General features: G+C 49.4%; 1 protein-coding gene across 5 annotated transcripts; it reads right to left on the reverse strand.

Moving 5' to 3' along the window:
• Positions 1 to 14670: 14670 nt before the first annotated feature.
• Positions 14671 to 20038, reverse strand: LOC108532400 (sialic acid-binding Ig-like lectin 9). 5 transcript variants are annotated; one of them, XM_017876465.1, is made up of 7 exons: positions 19496 to 20037; positions 19015 to 19260; positions 18764 to 18811; positions 17651 to 17908; positions 16902 to 16989; positions 16434 to 16530; positions 14671 to 15069 (listed from the first exon to the last, which is right to left on the reverse strand). In XM_017876465.1, the coding sequence occupies exons 1-7, from the start codon at positions 19923 to 19925 to the stop codon at positions 14884 to 14886; spliced, it is 1353 nt and encodes a 450-aa protein (XP_017731954.1). In that variant the 5' UTR covers positions 19926 to 20037; the 3' UTR covers positions 14671 to 14883. The 5 variants fall into 5 exon arrangements, 3 of the variants coding, with proteins under 3 accessions (XP_017731954.1, XP_017731953.1, XP_017731955.1); XM_017876464.1 differs by having other exon boundaries at positions 19015 to 19293; XM_017876466.1 differs by lacking the exon at positions 18764 to 18811 and having other exon boundaries at positions 19015 to 19293.
• Positions 20039 to 20245: the final 207 nt, after the last annotated feature.

Raw genomic sequence — 20245 nt, forward strand, 5'->3', positions numbered from 1 at the left:
GGCCCCACAGGAAGTTGGTGGTGAGGTCAGAACAGTGACCTCCTTAGAAGAGGAACTTCACACCCAGATACTGTCAGGGCTAGGTCAGCCCTGGGAGATCCACCATCCACAACCCCGTGTTCACTCCTGGGTTCCTGAGGCCAGAGCAGAAGACAGACTCACCCAGATTCCCACCCCATGCAAGGCCCATCCCACCTCCTGCCTGCCTCTCAATGCCTTTCCCTTTAGGTGACATTTTCTGCAGGGTGAAAATAAGTCCCATCTGGCCAGACCCCTGAGTCACAGGCTGTGGATGTCTGTGTAGCTCAGAGGTGGGACTCAGGGCCATGAGAGACAGGGGTGCAGGTGGGGTGAACAGGCAGCCTCTCATCTCTCCCTCAGCAGCCACAAGGTGGGCAACCCCTCTGTACAATGAGGTCAACACAGCAGAGCCGGACACTGTCCCCAAGGAATCACTGTGCAGTGGGGGGACACTGAGGCTCCTGATGTTTGAGCTGTCCACAGCAGGAGCTTCAGTGGGGGGCACAGGCAGGGTGGGGTCGCTCTCCCCTAGGTCAGGGGTTCAGTCTCAGGAGGACCGAGCAGACAGACACGGGGCTGTGGAGGTGAGGATTCCGCCTGTTGATACATGCCAAGGACACGGAGGGGAGCCCAGCCTGCAGGAGGCCGGGGAAACTGAGGCTGTGGCTGTTGTACTGTGGGGTTTGGAAGACAGGAAAGTCATAAGGGAAAGGATCAATATGAAAAGAGCAGACACTTCTCCCATCCTCACAGCTCTCTGGGCACAAGGACATTTCCCCTCACCACTGCTATCTCACGAGGCCTGGTTACTTACTACAGGGTATGAGGGCCGGCCCCGGGGCTTTGCTCCTGCAGGTACTGCTCCCAGGGGTTCAGGTGAACAGGAGACATGCAGCAAAGACACCAGCCGCGGGGTGTCCACCCTCATCGATGGGTGGGATTTCCTGAGAGAAGAAACATGCACCTGACTTNTTTTTTGTATTTTTTAGTAGAGACGGGGTTTCACCAGGTTAGCCAGGATGGTCTCGATCTCCTGACCTCGTGATCCATCCATCTCGGCCTCCCAAAGTGCTGGGATTACAGGCTTGAGCCACCGCGCCCGGTCTGTTCTATGTAGTTTTATCATTGGCCCATGCTGCCTTAAAATTCTAACTTCGCATAGGTTTTCCTGAAGACTTTGTATACACAGAAAATCCCAGTCTGTTTTCTTGCACACAACTGCATTGATCTGCTCAGCCCACATTGTCCCCCAGTTGTCTATAACCTAGGGTAGATCATTTGGCTGTGACGACTGACAGAGGAAAATGCTGGGTTTGGGCATCCATTGCCACTCCCCACCCTTACCTCCAGTCCCTGCATTTGCAGCTGGTATCTCATCCTGCAGACCAGTCTGCCTCCTGGGCACCCCCTCCTTGCCCAGTCACTCTCTCCCCATAAGGACATTTGCAGCATCTCAGTGGGCAGAAGTGTTACCGATGGTGCCATGCAGTTCATTCTTGGTGTCTTAAACAAATAATTGGCTGAGACACACACAGACAGCAAAGCAAGCAGCAGCAGTTTATTAAGCATGGTATCACACTCTTGGAGAGGGAGCGAACTGATCTCTATGAGGTGAGATCAGCATTACTTTGGTGTACTTTGGGTCCTTTTATGTATGTTTGTTTTTCTTCGCTTCCCAAGGCTGCTAAATCTCTAGCCAGCGTCTGCCTTTTTTGGGGGGAAGGGGTGGAGGTGAGGTGAGGTGGGGACAGAGTCTCACTCTGTCACCCAAGCTTGAGTGCAGTGGCATGATCTTGGCTCACTGCAGCCTCAACCTTCTGGGTTCAAGCGATTCTTCTGCCTCAGCCTCCCTAGTAGCTGGGACTACAGGCACCCGCCACCATGCCTGGCTAATTTTTGTGTTTTTAGTAGAGATGGGGTTTCACCAGGTTGGTCAGGCTGGTCCTGAATTCCTGACCTCAAGTGATCTGCCCACCTTGGCCTCCCAAAGTGCTGGGATTACAGGCATGAGTCACTGTGCCTGGCCAGTGTCTGCCTTTTTGATGGTTAAGTGTGTTGCTTAGTTACTTTGACCAATCCCATAATTTTAAGTACATGGATAATATGCAGTCCATATGTAGGAGCTTTAATGAGCTGATTATCATACAGGGTCAGGTTAAGGATACTTTTTCTCTCAAATGCACATGTCTAGCTCTGAAGAACTGCCCCTTACTGGCTTGGTCCAGATCTTGCTGGCCACGGGGGTCCTTGCTTGCTTCTCTGTCTTACTTTTTGTTTTGGCTGCTCAACTTCTGCCTCTTGCTTCTTGCTTACCTGTCCCCTCACCTTGCTTCTGCTCTCTGCTTTTATTTATTCTCCTCTTTATCCAACTTTTAATTCTCTTTGCTATGCTCCTGCCTTATTTTTCTATTCTCCTCCTGCCTCAGAAGGGCTCTGGACCATGGCCCCTCTCTTTCCCACAGTCCCCAATTGGCAATTAAAATCAGAAAAAAAATGGGAAGGAGAAACTTGAGGAAGCCATAGAATCTGTGGAAAGGAGGAACTTGTGAACCACGTATGACCCAGGGGAGCTGACAAGCCCTCTACTCCCACTTCCACAATTTGGAGAGGAAGACATTAAGGTCCACAGTGACAAGTGCTGTGGTCTGAATATGTCACCTCAAAATTCCTTTGTTGAAATTTGAATCCCCATGTGATAGTATTAGAAGGTATAATGTTTCGGGAGGCGATTAGGCTATGAGGACTCTGGGATTAGTCTAATGGGATTAGTTCCCAAATCTGAGAGACCCAAGGGAATTTGTACAGCCCTTCTACCACATGAGAACATAAGGAGAAGGCACCATCTATGAGGAAGCAAACTGTCTCCAGACACCAAACCTGCTGGCACCTTGGTCTTGGACTTCCCAGCCTCCAGAACTGTGAGAAATGAATTTCTGTTGTTTATAAACCAGTAGTTTATGGTATTTTGTTGTAGCAGCCTGAATGGACAGAGATAGGAAATGAATTGCCCAAATCACACAGGTCTCCTGGGCCCTGTCTCCTGCGCCAGTGTCTGCCCAGGAGATGCTTAATTTTGTCTGCCCAGGACAGAGTGGGCTGGGATGGGGGAAGCTGATGTTACTTGGAGAGTGGAAGAACTGTCAAGTCTCTCACATGAGATGAGGAAAGACATTTCATTCATTCATTCACTCATTCATTCATTCATTCTGTATTCAGATTGTGAGCACCTGTGCTGTGCCTTGAGATTTCCAGCAAAGGGTAAGTGTTTACCCAATCACTCCCTCCCAGGAGGGGAAGTTGCAGCATCTCAGTGGTCAGAAGGGTTGAGCCATGGCTGACAGTGATGTCCTGCATCTGTCCCACAGGGCTGGGTGTCCACATCTGAGTTCTGTCTTGAGCAGGAGGGGCTCAGTCAGGCCTCTCCGCCCTGCTCCCCTGGGGGCCTCCACACCCGCAGAGCCAACATGGGCCTCAGATTAGCATCGGCCACTTCAATTCTAACTCAGGCAGGACAGGACAGCTCAGCCCCATCTGGAACTTGGGGGCCAATCCTCAGCTTCCCCAGAAAAGAGCAGGCCTGCACCTGGAGTAGTAGCGCCAGGTGAGGCCATAGGTGAAGGGGAAGCCAGTGCCCATGAGGGCCTCTTGATTAGGTGAGAACCAGGGGCTGGGAGACCTCCTGATCTTCACTCACATGTCTGCACCCAGCAGGGCTTCCTGGGAGTGGGGAGAAGAGGGTGAGGTTCTGTTCCTAGATCTAGGCCCCTCTCACAGCCCAACACCTGACCAGGCTGTCTGCCCCGGTACCCGTTTGGAAGCTCCCTCTGCACAGAGAGGCTCAGGGAAATGTGCTGGGAGCCCAGTGGGTGCTAAGCCTCACAGGCAAGGTCCCCCCACCTCCAGTCCCTTGCTGGGGCAGCTCTAGGATCCCACTTGCTGAGAGCTAGGAGAGATTCAGTGTTCTTCCCTCCTGAGACCAGCTCAGTGAGGCAGGGGAGTTGTCAGTCACACAGCAGGCCCAGGGACTGACCCTCCAGGACAGGCCGCGAGGTGCCATTGCTCAGGGTCTTCAGGGCTGAGTGAGGAAGACAGTGAGAGCAGGGAGGGTGGAGCTGAGAGGCCGTCTCTCCCGCAACCCCACACAAACAGAAAGAGGAGACACCTGACTGTGTGACACATACTCACGAATGCAAATCCAGGTGTTCAAAAAGCTGAAAGACCCCGCAGGGAAAGAGGCTGAGCTGAGACTAGTGGAGGAGTTGGTCCTATTAACAGGTGGCTAAGGGCACCTCAAGTGGAGGGGAAAAAGCACAGGCCGTGAGACAGCCTGGCAGATGAAGGGCCCTGCAAATATGTCTGGGGTCTTCCAGGGAGAGATTGGAGGTGCTGGGACATGATCAGCTGAGGAGCTTGGACTGAGGGTTCCAGGGAACCAGAGAGGGCTCTGAGCAGGGAAGAGGCAGTGTCAGCTCTGGATGCAGGAAAATTTTTCAGGGCTTGTGCTGTGAGGGCCGCAGCAAGGAGGCGAGAGGCTTCAGACCGGGACGTTGGGTGGGAAGTGGAGCAGTGGTCAAGACCAAAAAGGGCCTGGCCATGCCGATGGAGGGCAGGAGACAGGGAATGGAGGGAGGAGGAAGGGCATGATGGCAGACATTTTTGGGGAAGTGAAGTTTACAGGAACCCCTGACTCATGAGTGGGGTGGTTGAAAACAGGAGGCAACTGGAATAAGTCCTGGGTCCTGACTGGGATAACTGGAGAGGTGGGGTGGGGGATGGAGACACCATGTCCAAGAAGAGGCTCGAGGGGCAGAAAGTGGGAGAGACATCAGGGCAGGGCTCACAGCTGAGCCACAGGGTAGATGTGCTCACTCGGGAAGCACGTGGAAGGGAAGGGGCAGCTCAGGGAATACGTGTCAGGCACTTTCCTGGGGCTGTCTTATCACAGGTTCCCTCAGCGTGGGAGGAACTGGCTTGGAAAAACAAGAGTAATCCCAACAGGAAGCCAGTGGGTAGGGGCAAAATGGTAATCACTCACATAAGTGCAACTTCAGACTTATGGGTGCCAGAGGTGGGAGGTTTCTGGAGATGAGCGTTTTTCCCTTCCCGTCCATGTAGATCTCAGTGAGGAACAGAGAAAGCAAAAAACTCCCCAGAGTCACCCTGGCGGATGCGTCTTTCATACTTGAAAGAGTTTATGAAACACCGGAATTATTTCTGCCTTGCATATTCAGAAGAACTTGCCACTTATTTTTTTTTTGCCTGGAAAATAACATTTGCTATTCAATCAGCTTTGTTATGAAACCACGGTCTTTTCCATAGGTAGCTCACAACATGACCTCCAGCTTCATCAAAGTGAGAAAGCAAGAGACAGCAAGAGAGAGAGAATGAGGCACAAGTTAGTCTTTTATAATGTGATCTTAGGCAGAACATTAGCAAGCANTGGGCCTCAGATTAGCATCGGCCACTTCAATTCTAACTCAGGCAGGACAGGACAGCTCAGCCCCATCTGGAACTTGGGGCCAATCCTCAGCTTCCCCAGAAAAGAGCAGGCCTGCACCTGGAGTAGTAGCGCCAGGTGAGGCCATAGGTGAAGGGGAAGCCAGTGCCCATGAGGGCCTCTTGATTAGGTGAGAACCAGGGGCTGGGAGACCTCCTGATCTTCACTCACATGTCTGCACCCAGCAGGGCTTCCTGGGAGTGGGGAGAAGAGGGTGAGGTTCTGTTCCTAGATCTAGGCCCCTCTCACAGCCCAACACCTGACCAGGCTGTCTGCCCCGGTACCCGTTTGGAAGCTCCCTCTGCACAGAGAGGCTCAGGGAAATGTGCTGGGAGCCCAGTGGGTGCTAAGCCTCACAGGCAAGGTCCCCCCACCTCCAGTCCCTTGCTGGGGCAGCTCTAGGATCCCACTTGCTGAGAGCTAGGAGAGATTCAGTGTTCTTCCCTCCTGAGACCAGCTCAGTGAGGCAGGGGAGTTGTCAGTCACACAGCAGGCCCAGGGACTGACCCTCCAGGACAGGCCGCGAGGTGCCATTGCTCAGGGTCTTCAGGGCTGAGTGAGGAAGACAGTGAGAGCAGGGAGGGTGGAGCTGAGAGGCCGTCTCTCCCGCAACCCCACACAAACAGAAAGAGGAGACACCTGACTGTGTGACACATACTCACGAATGCAAATCCAGGTGTTCAAAAGCTGAAAGACCCCGCAGGGAAAGAGGCTGAGCTGAGACTAGTGGAGGAGTTGGTCCTATTAACAGGTGGCTAAGGGCACCTCAAGTGGAGGGGAAAAGCACAGGCCGTGAGACAGCCTGGCAGATGAAGGGCCCTGCAAATATGTCTGGGGTCTTCCAGGGAGAGATTGGAGGTGCTGGGACATGATCAGCTGAGGAGCTTGGACTGAGGGTTCCAGGGAACCAGAGAGGGCTCTGAGCAGGGAAGAGGCAGTGTCAGCTCTGGATGCAGGAAAATTTTCAGGGCTTGTGCTGTGAGGGCCGCAGCAAGGAGGCGAGAGGCTTCAGACCGGGACGTTGGGTGGGAAGTGGAGCAGTGGTCAAGACCAAAAGGGCCTGGCCATGCCGATGGAGGGCAGGAGACAGGGAATGGAGGGAGGAGGAAGGGCATGATGGCAGACATTTTGGGGAAGTGAAGTTTACAGGAACCCCTGACTCATGAGTGGGGTGGTTGAAAACAGGAGGCAACTGGAATAAGTCCTGGGTCCTGACTGGGATAACTGGAGAGGTGGGGTGGGGATGGAGACACCATGTCCAAGAAGAGGCTCGAGGGGCAGAAAGTGGGAGAGACATCAGGGCAGGGCTCACAGCTGAGCCACAGGGTAGATGTGCTCACTCGGGAAGCACGTGGAAGGGAAGGGGCAGCTCAGGGAATACGTGTCAGGCACTTTCCTGGGGCTGTCTTATCACAGGTTCCCTCAGCGTGGGAGGAACTGGCTTGGAAAACAAGAGTAATCCCAACAGGAAGCCAGTGGGTAGGGGCAAAATGGTAATCACTCACATAAGTGCAACTTCAGACTTATGGGTGCCAGAGGTGGGAGGTTTCTGGAGATGAGCGTTTTCCCTTCCCGTCCATGTAGATCTCAGTGAGGAACAGAGAAAGCAAAAAACTCCCCAGAGTCACCCTGGCGGATGCGTCTTTCATACTTGAAAGAGTTTATGAAACACCGGAATTATTTCTGCCTTGCATATTCAGAAGAACTTGCCACTTATTTTTTTTTTGCCTGGAAAATAACATTTGCTATTCAATCAGCTTTGTTATGAAACCACGGTCTTTTCCATAGGTAGCTCACAACATGACCTCCAGCTTCATCAAAGTGAGAAAGCAAGAGACAGCAAGAGAGAGAGAATGAGGCACAAGTTAGTCTTTTATAATGTGATCTTAGGCAGAACATTAGCAAGCAGGTTCGCAAGACCCACGGCCACCCTGCAGCTGATGCACACCACGTTTAAGAACTCCCATCACCCACGGCCACCCTGCCAAAATGCTTTGTCAGCAACCCCTATTGGACCGTTGTTACCAGTGGACCCCGAACACCTTGGTTGTTCCAGCATAGGAGGTCTTAACCTTGAGGGGCCAGAAAAAAAAAAAAAAAGCCATGGGCCAGGTCCCAGGTCCCCATGGTTACAGCGTGCAGCTTAGGAGTGCTGAGTTGAGCCCGGGCCCCTTGAAATCATCCAGAAACAAATGCAGTTGTCTAAGCCCAATTTATACCACTGTGAAACCCTCAAGGGCATCAGAGAATATAAAAGCAAAGAGCCCTATCCAAAGAACAGCAATTTCAAAGATTAAAGGAACATCAACCCACACAGATGAGAAAGAACCAGTGAAAGAAATCTGACACATCCAAAAGCCAGAGTATTTTAGCTTCAAGTGACCACACTATCTCCCCGGCAATGTTCTTAATGAGTCTGAAATGACTGAAATGACAGACATAGAATTCAGAATCTGGCAACAGAGATCACCGAGACTCAGGAGAAACTCGAAAACCGAGTCCAAGGAATGTAGGAAATCCAATAAAAATGATTCAAGATCTGAAAGATAAAATAACCATTTTAAGAGAGAACCAAACTGATCTGTTAGAGCTGAAGAACTGCAAAAATTGCATAATACAAGTAGAAGTATTAACATCAGAAGAGATTAAGCTGAGAAAAGAATCTCAGAGCTTAAAGACCAGTTCTTTGAATCAACCCAATCAGACAAAAATAATAATAAAAAAAAGAATTTAAAAAAAATGACGAAAACCTCCAAGAAATATGGGATTATATAAAGAGACCAAACGTACAGCCCACTGGAATCCTGGAAAAAGAGAGACCCAGCAACTTGTAAAACATATTTGAGGATATCATCCACAAAAATGTCCCCAACCTTGCTAGAGAGGTTGACATAAATTCAGGAAATTCAGAGAACCCCAGCAAGATAGTATACAAGATTACCGTCCCCAAAACACATAGTCGTTAGATTTTCTAAGGTTCACATGAAAGAAAAAATATTAAATACAGCTAAAAGGAAGAGGCAGGTCATGTACAAAGGGAACCCCATCAGGCTAACAGAAGAGCTTTTAGCAGAAATCATATAAGTCAAAGACATTCGGGGCCTATATTTAGCATTCTTAAAGAAAACAAATTCCAGCCAAGAATTTCATACCCTGCCAAACTAAGCTTCATAAATGAAGGAGAAATAAAATCCCTTTCAGACAAACAAAAACTAAAAAAATTCATCACCACCGGACCTGACTTATGAGAGATCTTTAAGGGAGTGCCAAACACAGAAGTGAAAGAATGTTACATGCCACCATAGAAAGGTGTTAAGTGTTTAAATATATAGCCCACTGACATTATAAAGCAACTATACAATCAAGTCTACATAACAACCAGCTAACAACATAATGACAGGATCAAATTCTCACATCTCAATATTGACATATCAATAATGCTTTCACTGGCTGTCCCTTTTGCACAGAGTCCAGCATGAGACGCAGAGGAAACAGGGATGCATAATATAGCCAGATGGGGCTGACGTAGCTCCTGAGTTAAAAATACATCTTTCTTTGGGACAGAAGGAACCACATAATTTACTCTAGTCCAGTTTGGTCCTAGCATCCAGGAAAGCAAAGATGCAATATTCCAGAATACCCATATCAAAAAGTTAGAAAGATCTCAAATTAGCAACGTAACATTACACCTAGAAGAATTAGAAAAACAAGAGCAAGTCAACCCCAAAGCTAGCAGAAGAAAACAAATAACCAAAATCAGAGCTGAAGTGAATAAAATTGAGATATGAAAATTCATACAAAAATCAGCATACCCAAAAGTTGGCTCTTTGAAAGAACAGATAAGATTGATAGATCACTAGCTAGTCTAGTAAAAAAGAGGGAACCAAAACCTTTCATCATTTAAGAGTTTTTGATTTCTCTTTCATGAAAGGTAAATTTACATACAGTGAGATACATAGATTTTATTTGCGTAATTCAATGTGTTTTGATAAATACATAACCACGTAATCACTATCCCAATTAAGACACAGAATATTCCCAGGACTGGCTGGGCGTGGGTGGCTCATGCCTATAATCCCAGCACTTTGGGAGGCAGAGGCGGGTGGATCACAGAGTCAAGAGATCAAGACCATCCTGGCTAACATGGTGAAACCCCATCTCTACTAATTTACTCAAGCTGTTGCATGTATTATATATTGTTTGTTATTATATATTGATGAGTATTACGCCGTTACATGGAAACACCACACTATGGTTATTTGTTCACCTGTTGATGGGTATTTGAGCTGATACCACCTTTTGGCTATTATAAATAATGCTGCTAGAAGTGTTCTTGTCCAGGTCTTTATGTGGACTTTTTGCTTTCACCCTTCTTGAGTGAGTACCTGGCAGCAGAACTGTTGGGCTATAGGGTTGATATAGTGTGTGAAACTGTCTACAAAACTGCCACTTTTTTTTTTTTCAAAATGGTCGTACTATTTGCATCTCCACGGGAAATATATGAGATTTCCAGTTCCTCCACATCGTCTCCAACATTTGGTGCACTCGAGCTTTGTAATTTTAGCCATTCCAGGAGATGTGGTAGGGCATCTCATGGTGACTTCAATTTTTATCTCCTGATGTCAGTGGTGTTCAAAACCTTTTCATGTACTCCTGGAATTTGCATCTTTTCTCTTGTGGAATATATAATCAAGCCTTTTTGCCCATGATTGAAATTGGCACATGATTGACTGTCCAGGCACAGTGGCTCATGCCTCTAATTCCAGCACTTTGGGAGGCCGAGGTGGAAGGATTGCGTGACGCCAGGAGTTCAAGACCAACCTGAGCAGCATAATGAGCCCCTGCCTCTGCAAAACCAAAGTTAGCCAGGTGTGCTGCTACATGTCTGTAATCCTAGCTACTCGGGAGACTGAGGCAGGAGGGTCCCTCAAGCCTTTTTTTAGGCATATATTATAAATTACATGTACAAAATTCTCTCCCAGATGTGGCTTGCCTTTTCATTTTCTTAATCATATGTTTTGAGGAACAGGGATGTTTTCAATTTTGGTGAGGTCTCATTTATATACTTTCTTTCATACTTGACATTTTGAATGTGTTCTAAGCAATTATTGGATACCCATAGATATCGTCTAATTTTTCTTCTAGAGCAGCACTGTTCAGGAGAAATAAAATGTAAGCCACATATGTAATCCTAATTTTTTTTAGTAGCCACAACAAAAAAGCAACAACAAGAAACACGTGAAATTAACTTCAAATTATATAATTATATATATATATAATATATATATAATATATAATATATATATATATATATAATTTTTTTTTTTTTTTTTTTTTTTGAAGATGGAGTCTCACTCTATTGCCAAGCTGGAGTGCAGTGGCACGATCTTGGCTCACTGCAAGTTCCATCTCCTGGGTTCACGCCATTCTCCTGCCTCAGCCTCCTGAGTAGCTGGGACTACAGGCACCTGCCACCTTGCCCATCTAATTTTTTGTATTTTTAGTAGAGACGAGGTTTCACTGTGTTAGCCAGGACGTTCTCAATCTCTTGACCTCGTGATCTGCCTGCCTTGGCCTCCCAAAGTGCTGGGATTACAGGCGTGAGCCACCGCACCCAGTCTCAATAATATTTTATTTAACCTGATACATCCAAAGTAGCATCCTATCAACATGTAATCAATTTTAAATATTTATTAATTAGATTTTTATATTATTTTCTCACTAAATGTAGGACATTTCAAGTGCTCAGTAGCCACACGTGGCTAGTGGTTACCATATCGAACAGCACAGTTATACAAACATTATAGTCTCCACTTTTAGGTTTATGATTCGCTTCAGGCTAATTTTTTGTGTGTGATGTGAGAAAGGGCTCAACACTCATATTTACCAACCCTAATTTCACTTGTTTCACTAACATTTATCTTTTATTTATTTATTTTCAAGGTGGGGTCTCACTCTGTTGCAGGCTGGAGTACAGTGGTACAATCTCGGCTCACTGCAACCTCTGCCTCTCAGGTTCAAGCAATTCTCCTGCTTCAGCCTCCCTAGTACCTGGGATTACAGGTATTAGGCAATTTTTTTTTTTTTTTTTTTGTGGAGATGGTGTATCACCATGTTATCCAGGCTGGTCTCAAACTCCTGACCTCAAGTGATCCACCCACCTCAGCCTCCCAAAGTGCTGGGATTACAGGTGTGAGCCACAGCACCCGGCCACCCACCTACATTTATTAAAAGTTTTTCCTGTCCCAATTTAATAGACTTGATGCTATTCAATTGACTGTATATGTGTGGGTCAATTTGTAGACTGTATTCTAGTCCACACCACACACTCTGTATTACTATAGTGTTAAAGTCTGACTTCTCTAAATATATTTCTTATCACAATGATTTGGTTATTCTAGGCCTTTATGTGTTTACATAAATTTTAGAAACAACTTATCAATTTACAACTATATATGTGTATATATATAAACTTATATTTACAATATACATACACTCGTATATACTCATATATACATACATATACAGATATACATATATAATATATATATACACACACATAGAAATTTTGACTGGGATTACCTAAATCAGTATGCAGACAACTGACAGTTTAACCATTTTTGTCTTCCAGTTCATGAATATGATATATTTCTTCCTTCATTTGGGCCTTCCTTAAGTCTCTCAAAAATGTTCTATATTTATCAGTACAGAAGCATTCCATGTTATTTTTGTTCATTTGTGTTGCTATAGAGTAATATCTGAGGCTGGGTAGTTTATAAAGAAAAGAGGTTTATGCAGCTTGTAGCTATAGTGAACGCCAAGAATGAAGTACTCAGACAATTCCAGCTGGGCGGGAGGCCGGAGCAGCCATCTCTGAAAGAGTGCTGCCCCAGAATCCATCCGCCAAGTATTTATTGAAAGGGCTTGTTAAACCAAAACGTCCACCAGATGGCCTTTTGCGGTCGGGTCAGGAGACACATATGGCCTTGCAAAAACACTCAGACTACATTCTCAGGAGTCTGTTTTCAGTGCTCCTTATCACACATTCCGTTCCTTTCCCTGTTTTCAGGGTCAAGGAGTTACAGTCTCATGCACAAACAACATACACACAGTGCCGCAGTATTTTTCCATGCCTCGACCTCAAATGCCTTGTACATAAGCTTGAATATGTTGCCGTGCACCCCCCAACAGTTTATTTGACTCACGGTTCTGCACCATATGCTTGGCACCAGCCTTTGCTTCTGGTGAGGGTCTCGGGAAGCTTCCACTCCTGGTGGAAGGCAAAAGGAAGTCTGCATGTGCAGACAATATGGCAAGAGAGGAAGCATGGGCTGGGGAGGGGAGGTTCCAATGTCTTTTTAACAACCAGCTCTTGGAGAAACTCTCACAGGAAGTAACAGAGTGAGAACTCCCTCATTACCTTGAAGACAGCACCAAGCCATTCATGAGGGATCCAATCCCAGGACCTGAACACCACCCATTTGGCCCCATCTCCAACACTGGGCATCAAATATCAACAGGAGGTTTGGCAGGGCCTAACAAACCATAACCAAACCATAGCATAGGATTTTTTTTTTTTTTTTTTTTTGAGACAGACTCTTGCTCTGTCGCCCAGGCTGGAGTGCAATGGCACGATCTCAGCTCACTGCAACCTCCACCTCCCAGGTTCAAATAATTCTCTTGCCTCAGCCTCCCGAGCAGCAGGGACTACAGGCATACACCACCTCACCTGGCTAATTTTTGTATTTTTAGTAGAGATGGGGTTTCACCATGCTGGCCAGGCTGGTCTTGAACTCCTGACCTGAAGAGATTCACCTGCCTCAGCCTCGCAAAGTGTTGGGATGACAGGCGTGAGCCACCACACCCAGCTCACATATGATTTTTTATTGAGATGGAATCTTGCTCTGTCACCCAGGCTAGAGTGCAGTGGCACGATCTCAGTTCACTGCAAGCTCTGACTCCGGGTTCAGGCCATTCTCCTGCCTCAGCCTTCAGAGTAGCTGGGACTACAGGTGCCCGCCACCACACCCGGCTAATTGTTGTATATTTAGTAAAGACGGGGTTTCAACGTGTTAGCCAGGATGGTCTCGATCTCCTGACCTTGTGATCCGCCCACCTCGGCCTCCCAAAGTGCTGGGATTACAGGCATGAGCCACCGCGCCCGGCCGTGATTTTTAAAAAATTGTTCGTTGGTACTGTACGGTTTTCTGATGCTGCCGTAAATGGGCAAGAGCCCAGATTTAGGGAAGTGTTAGTGCCTCCTCCAGTCCTTTGATTCCTTCTCATCAGGGCTACTGCATAAAGTGACTGTTGTGAGATGTTCCTTTCCTCATTCGGGTGCTGCACGTAGGTGATTTTTTTTGGATCATGTTTAATTTGTCAGATGATCCTTTGACCCTTTGGAAACGTTTCTCATTCCCTGGGTTTGGCTTTAGAGGAGGGAGATCATGAGCTGCTGCTTCACTCTCTCCCTCAGCTCAACCCAGAAGTCCAATCCTGGAACTCCATTTTCAAAGATGGAGGCAGATGAAGGCCCAGGAGGAGGGCATTCTAGGAGGAGGGTCCCCAGTGTTCAAGGACTGAGGTATGAACCAACAGGACATGTTGCAAATGATTTGGAAAAGGCCAGAGGGACCAGTGGGTTAAGTGGTGAGGATGGAGGAGTGGACTGAGGTCGGAGAGTGATGTCATGAAGAGGATGTGACGGGAGGTTCAGGATCCAGGAGCCATGGATGGGCTGTGAGCAGCGCAGAGAGAGCTCAGTGTGTCCTAAAGACTCCCACTGGACTGTGCACAATACGTAGACTACAGAGAGCAAGGAGGCCTAGCAGTCCCAAGGAGGGGCGATGAGGCCGAAGAGGTGGGCAGGATCCAGATGCTACCCAGACCTGATTTGCAGGCTGAGGTCATTTCCTGGAAAGTTGCAGAATCACTATTTTGCAGGCAAGTGACACAGACATATAGGTACCAGTAGCCACCAGAATCAGGAGAGGTTCCCAGCAGGACCTTTGTGTTCAAAGCACAGCAATCCATCAATGCTTAGCTGTGCCAGGAGCTCTGATGGGATGTGGCTCCTGGAATGATCACCACAACCTTGCAAGTAGGGCTTCTCATTCCTGTTTTCCAGAGCAGGAAACCAAGGTACAGAGAGGTAGGAATTTGTCTGTCTTTTAGTCAAAAAAATAAAAAGGACGGCACAGTGTGGATTCAGGTTGGAGATACTTTGACTCCAAAGCCTGTGTGCTTTTCACTATGTGCCTAGCTCATCACTTTGAGGGCTGTTAATTCTACAAGAACCAGCCTCTGACTTCTCCCTTGCCTGGAGGGGCTGTGATCCCTCAATCAGGCTGAGTCTCTGCAGTTTCTCATTTGTGGATCTTGATCTCCGAGTACTCGGTGTCAGTGGCCTGTCCCTGCAAGTCCCGAGGCTTCACCGTCTGGAAGCTGAGGGATGCATACTGGTGCTCTTCTTCCCCCACTGAGGAGCGGGCAGTAGCTGGGGGAGGCTGGTATGGGGGACTGTCTTCTGCCCTGGGTTCAGTCAGGGACCCCTGAGACATGGGAGAGAGAAGGGAGCCAGAGCAGAACAGAGGCTGGGCGCGGTGACTCACGCCTGTAATCCCAGCACTTTAGGAGGCTGAGGCGGGCGGATCACCTGAGGTCAGGAGTTCAAGAGCAGCCTGGCCAACTTGGTGAAACCCTGTCTCTACTAAAAATACAAAATTAGCCAAGTGTGGTGGTGGACACCTGTAATCTCAGCTACTCAGGAGACTGAGGCAGGCGAATCACTTGAACCTAGGAGGCGGAGGTTGCAGTGAGCCAAGATTGTGCCACTGCACTATAGCCTGGGTGACAGAGCGAGACTCCCTCTCAAAAAACAAAAACAAACAAACAAAAAAATGCACTTGAGGCAAGAGCCTCACTCACTTCACCCTTGTTCTTGCCCTAGTGGAAAGGTAGGTGCTTAAAAGGTCAGAATGTGGCCGGGCCCAGTGGCTCACGCCTGTAATCCCAGCACTTTGGGAGGCCGAGGCGGGCGGATCACAAGGTCAGGAGATCGACACCATCCTGGCTAACACGGTGAAACCCTGTCTCTACTATAAATACCAAAAAATTAGCCAGACATGACGGCGGGCATTTGTAGTCCCAGCCACTCCGGAGGCTGAGGCAGGAGAATGGCTTGAACCCGGGAGGCAGAGCTTGCAGTGAGCAGAGATCACGCCACCGCACTCCAGCCTGGGCGACAGAGCAAGACTCCAACTCAAAAAAAAAAAAAAAAAAAGGGTCAAAATGTGCACTGCTGCAGGCTATAGAGTTCGGGATTTTTACTCTAGATCAGGGGTTGTCAAACTACAGTGTTTGAGTTATATCCAGCCCACTCTTTATGTTTGTGAATAAAGTTTTATTGGCACACAGCCATATTCATTTCTTTACACAGGGTATATGGCTTCTTTCTCGCTACAATAGCAGATACGAGGAGCTGCAATGAGACTGTGTGGCCCATGAAGCCAAAAATAGTTTCTATCTGTCGCTTACAGATAATATTTGCTGGCTTCTGCTCTAGACAGTATCAAGGGGTGGGGGAACAGCTATTCAAATGCAGAGGAACTGGATGATGATGCCTTCTGAACAGTCCCCCCAGTCAGGAAAGGAGAGGTGACAGGCAGGGAAGTGAGGGAGCAAAAGACAGAGATCTTCAGGCCTCAGCAATGAAGGGTCAGGATAGGGGGCAGGGACAATGCAAGCTGTTCTTAGGGGAGGAAACCAACCAAACATTGTGAATTTGGGGCTACAGAGAAGAAAGGAAGAACAGAGAGGAGGTAACTTTGGCTACGCCTGGCTGATTAGTCCTAGGGGTCATCCTGTGGGAGGTGTCCAGGCTGGATGCTGGCTGTGGAGAATCCACAGCACTCACCTGAGAGGCTGAGCCCCTGACGGTGTTTGCATCCTCTATACCCGTATCCCCCACGCCCGCAGCTGGCCTTGCCGATTTCTTCCTGCAGGACCTCACTCTGAGTGAAGAGACCAGACAGCCTTTCAGTGTGGTCAGATCGGGGTGCAGTGGGCAGACCAGGTACCCGCCATGTGTTTCCTATTAAGGGACTGCAGGGGTGACTGAGGCGGGAAAGCAGTGGTCCAGTCTTAGAGACTCCAAGGTTGAGAATAGAGACTCTCTTCTCCTGGACAGTGGGTACCAAGGTTTGCCACAGACTCAAAGCTCCTCAAACACAGGCCCACATGGAATTCTCACCATGCACCTGTGACCTCCTTCTTGCCCCAAGCTCTTGACCCATCCGGGTCCCTCCAGCTCTGGCTTCAGGGATCCAGCTCCCAGCCCGCCCTCCCCCAGGGCTCTCCCTCCCTTCCTAAGGTCCATGCTCACACAACGAAGATAATGCAGAAGGACACGAAGACCAGGGCTGTGGCTCCAGCTCCGACTGCCCCCTGAGTCACTCCTGATGTGGCTTTACCTGTTGACAGATTGGAGTTATTTTTGTGATATATCATAGAGAATTGGGTCTCTTCTCCTCCTCCTCCCACTTCCTGTAGGGTCCTATACGTCTATTTCCACTTCCCCTTCCCAGACACAAAGAACAGAAATGAGAGAGAGAAGGACATGGAGAGACTCTTCCTGAGGCCAGTGAGGCATGCAAGTGCCAGCCGTTCCTTTTTTTTTTTTTCTTTACGATGTTAATATTTTATCCATCAATGAATTTGTTTTGCATTCAGTTTTTACTGTTTATAAAAGATGGTTGCATTGCAGTATGATTTCATTTGATTGCTAACTTGTTGGGCTTTTTCCTTTTTTTTTAATTTGATGCTCAAGGCAAGTACCTCAGTTGTGTGACTCCAGTTCAGCCCTGCAAAGAAAGGCGCTTGTCTCCCTAAACACACCTGTCCAGGCCCCATCCTCTCCCCTCTGAGATCCACTCCTGCCCTCTCCCCACCCCACAACCCTTCCCTGACAGGAAGAGGACAGTAGTGCTGTGGGTCCCAGGAAAGTGCTCACAGCTGAGCACAGACCAGAGCGGAGCTCCTCTCTGAAGGTCAGGGGGCCGCTCAGTGGTCACTGAGGGTGGAGAAGGTGTGTTCTCCTCCTCCAGCTCCTCCCCAGCACACCGGTGCACTCACTCTGCAGGGAGACGTTCAGGGAGACCTGCTGAGAGCCCAGAAGGTTCTGAGCTCTGCAGGTGAATTCCTCTTCATCCCTCAGGTGCACCCAAGGCAGCTCCAGCACCCCCAGGTTTGAGGGCTGTGAAGGGCACAGGGTCAGGCCTCCCCAGCTCAGGCTCAGCCTGGCAGGGGGATTGCTGTCAACTGCACAGACCAGGCGCAGAGACTGGCCCTCTGGGACTGAGAGAGATGAGCCATTTCCCAGGACTGTGGATACTGTAGAAAAGGAGACAGAGGGTCAGGGAAGTACATAGATCTGGAGAAAAAGGAAGGATACAGAAAGAGACTGATGACAGCAACTGACACACAGACATAGACTGAAGTTCCAGACACATGTACTTCCACTACTCACTGTCGGGAATGTGAACATATAACGTAGCTACATTTTGCTTTTAGGAACTTAACCCACAGACTTAGATATTCCTGTGGAAGTAGATACAAGATGGTTCATTGCCGTGTTCCTGCCATAGGATAAAATGAGTGCCATGATCTTCCATTAGGAGGTGCCACAAAATCAGAGTCCATCCGTGCAGCGGAATCACACCCAGCCCTAGAGGAGGGTGCGGACCATCTCACTTCGGACGCCAAACCACCTCTGATCCTCCAGGGGCACAAACCGAGGCTCAGGGCAGCCTGGATGGACAGTGGCTGGTTCTGGGGAGGGGGGCAGGCATTGGAGGACAGACTCTGCTCTGCAATTTGAACTTTTGCCCATGGGCATTTATCACCTGTCCAGAAGTACTTACATCAGAACTATCGGAAATAAACAGATAAGGGTGGAGGTGTATTCAGGAGATGCATGAGAAGGAACCTCAAAGTCTGGCCCTGCTGTGTGAATGCCACCCTGTTCTTGTTTGAGGCCGAAGGGAGGTGTGGGGCGGCGGGGGTCCAAGAGTGGTGATGGGAGGATGGGAACAGGCGGCCTTGGGGCCTGAGGACACAGAGGGGCCCTGAGTTCACCCACAAGGGCATCTCTGTTTCCCAAAGTGAGTTCAGGTTGAGGAATAACCCAGCCCCATCCTGACCTGAAGGCCCTGCACCTCCAGCCCCAGGGAGGGGGCTCCATCCTACCTGTGCCATTTCCTTGGAAGACAGTCATGGTCAAGTTCTGAGGGGGGTCTGGGACAGAAAGACATGGAGACCCGCATCACTGTGGGCTGGGAACGCTGGCCCTGTCTGTCCCCAGGAGCCGCATAAACAGGGAAGACAGAGCCATTGTCCTCCTGACCCCACAACCAGCCCAGATTCCGGGACCCAGCACCCTGTGTCCAGGCTTGACGCTCACCCCATCAGGGACCCAGGCATCCTGGCCCAGCACTCACAGGACACGTTGAGGTGGATGGTCTTGTTCGTGGTCACGCTGGCCCCAGGGAAGGTCACCTGACAGGTGAGGCTGGTGCCGTGGTCCTGGGGCTGTGGGATGAGGGTGAGCACCGAGGAGCGGGTGGTGGAGGGGTCCAGGGGAGACACGGAGGTCCCCATCCAGGAGATCATAGGGGGTGTCCCCTGCTCACAGGCCCAGGGCACAGAGCAGGTCAGATTCTGGGGCCAGCCGGACTCTAGGGTGCCTGGGATGAGGATGTTGGGTCTGTGTGTCAGGGCTGGTGAACAGAGGGGGACTCAGGATCAGGACAGAGGATCCATGGTGCAGCCCTGGGGGGAACTCAGGCTCTGGTCCAGCTCCTGCCCTGAGCCCGACTCACTTCACCCTCAGCCCTCTCCCGGGGCAGCGGCCCCATCCCAGCCTTTCCCTGCCACCCCCATGACCTTTCCCTGTGGCCTTTCCTGGAGCCCGTGCCTTACCTGTCACATGCACAGAGAGCTGGTCATATTTATAATTCCATTTTATATTTCTTCTCTCCACACGAAAGAAGTATGTCCCTGCATCCCTGCTTCTGGCATCTCTGATGCTCAGGGTGCAATTCTTGGTCTGTGGGTCCCCAAGGAGGTGGAATCGGTCCCGAGTCTCCTCTTGCACTGCCCGAGCTGGGTTGTTTGTGGCCACTGGAGCGTCCCAGACTGTATGGGCCCCTGCCCGGAACCAGTAGCCATGAACTGGGTCAGAGTCAGTCTGGCTGTCCCCTGGGTAGGAGAAGGAGCAGCGCACATGGACACACAGGCCCTCCTGCACCGTCACAGACCTCTGCATCATCAGTGGGTAATCCTTCCAGTTACTCCTCTGTCCCTCCACCCTCTCCCTCCCCCAGAGCAGGGGCAGCAGCAGCAGCAGCATGTCTGGGGTTGGAGGTGCCAGGGCCGCCAGGGAACGTCTGTTCCTCAGGGTTCTTCTCTCAGGAACTGAGGGCTTAAGACTTAGGGGAAGCCCCACAGGAAGACAGGGGTGAGGTCAGAACAGTGACCTCCTTAGAGGAGGAACTTCACACCCAGATACTGTCAGGGCTAGGTCAGCCCTGGGAGATCCACCATCCACAACCCCGTGTTCACTCCTGGGTTCCTGAGGCCAGAGCAGAAGACAGACTCACCCAGATTCCCACCCCATGCAAGGCCCATCCCACCTCCTGCCTGCCTCTCAATGCCTTTCCCTTTAGGTGA

Source organism: Rhinopithecus bieti, unplaced genomic scaffold (genome assembly GCF_001698545.2).
Source record: "Rhinopithecus bieti isolate Rb0 unplaced genomic scaffold, ASM169854v2 scaffold_10264, whole genome shotgun sequence".
NCBI lineage: Eukaryota > Metazoa > Chordata > Mammalia > Primates > Cercopithecidae > Rhinopithecus > Rhinopithecus bieti.

Coding starts and splice junctions, on each gene's coding strand:
- LOC108532400 (XM_017876464.1), bottom strand. CDS start 19,925: ATGCTGCTGCTGCTGCTGCCCCTGCTCTGGGGGAGGGAGAGGGTGGAG. Junction 19,294..19,495: donor GCTCTCTGTGCATGTGACAG/GTAAGGCACGGG, acceptor TCTGTTCACCAG/CCCTGACACACAGACCCAAC. Junction 17,909..18,763: donor CTTCCAAGGAAATGGCACAG/GTAGGATGGAGC, acceptor CCTTTTCTACAG/TATCCACAGTCCTGGGAAAT.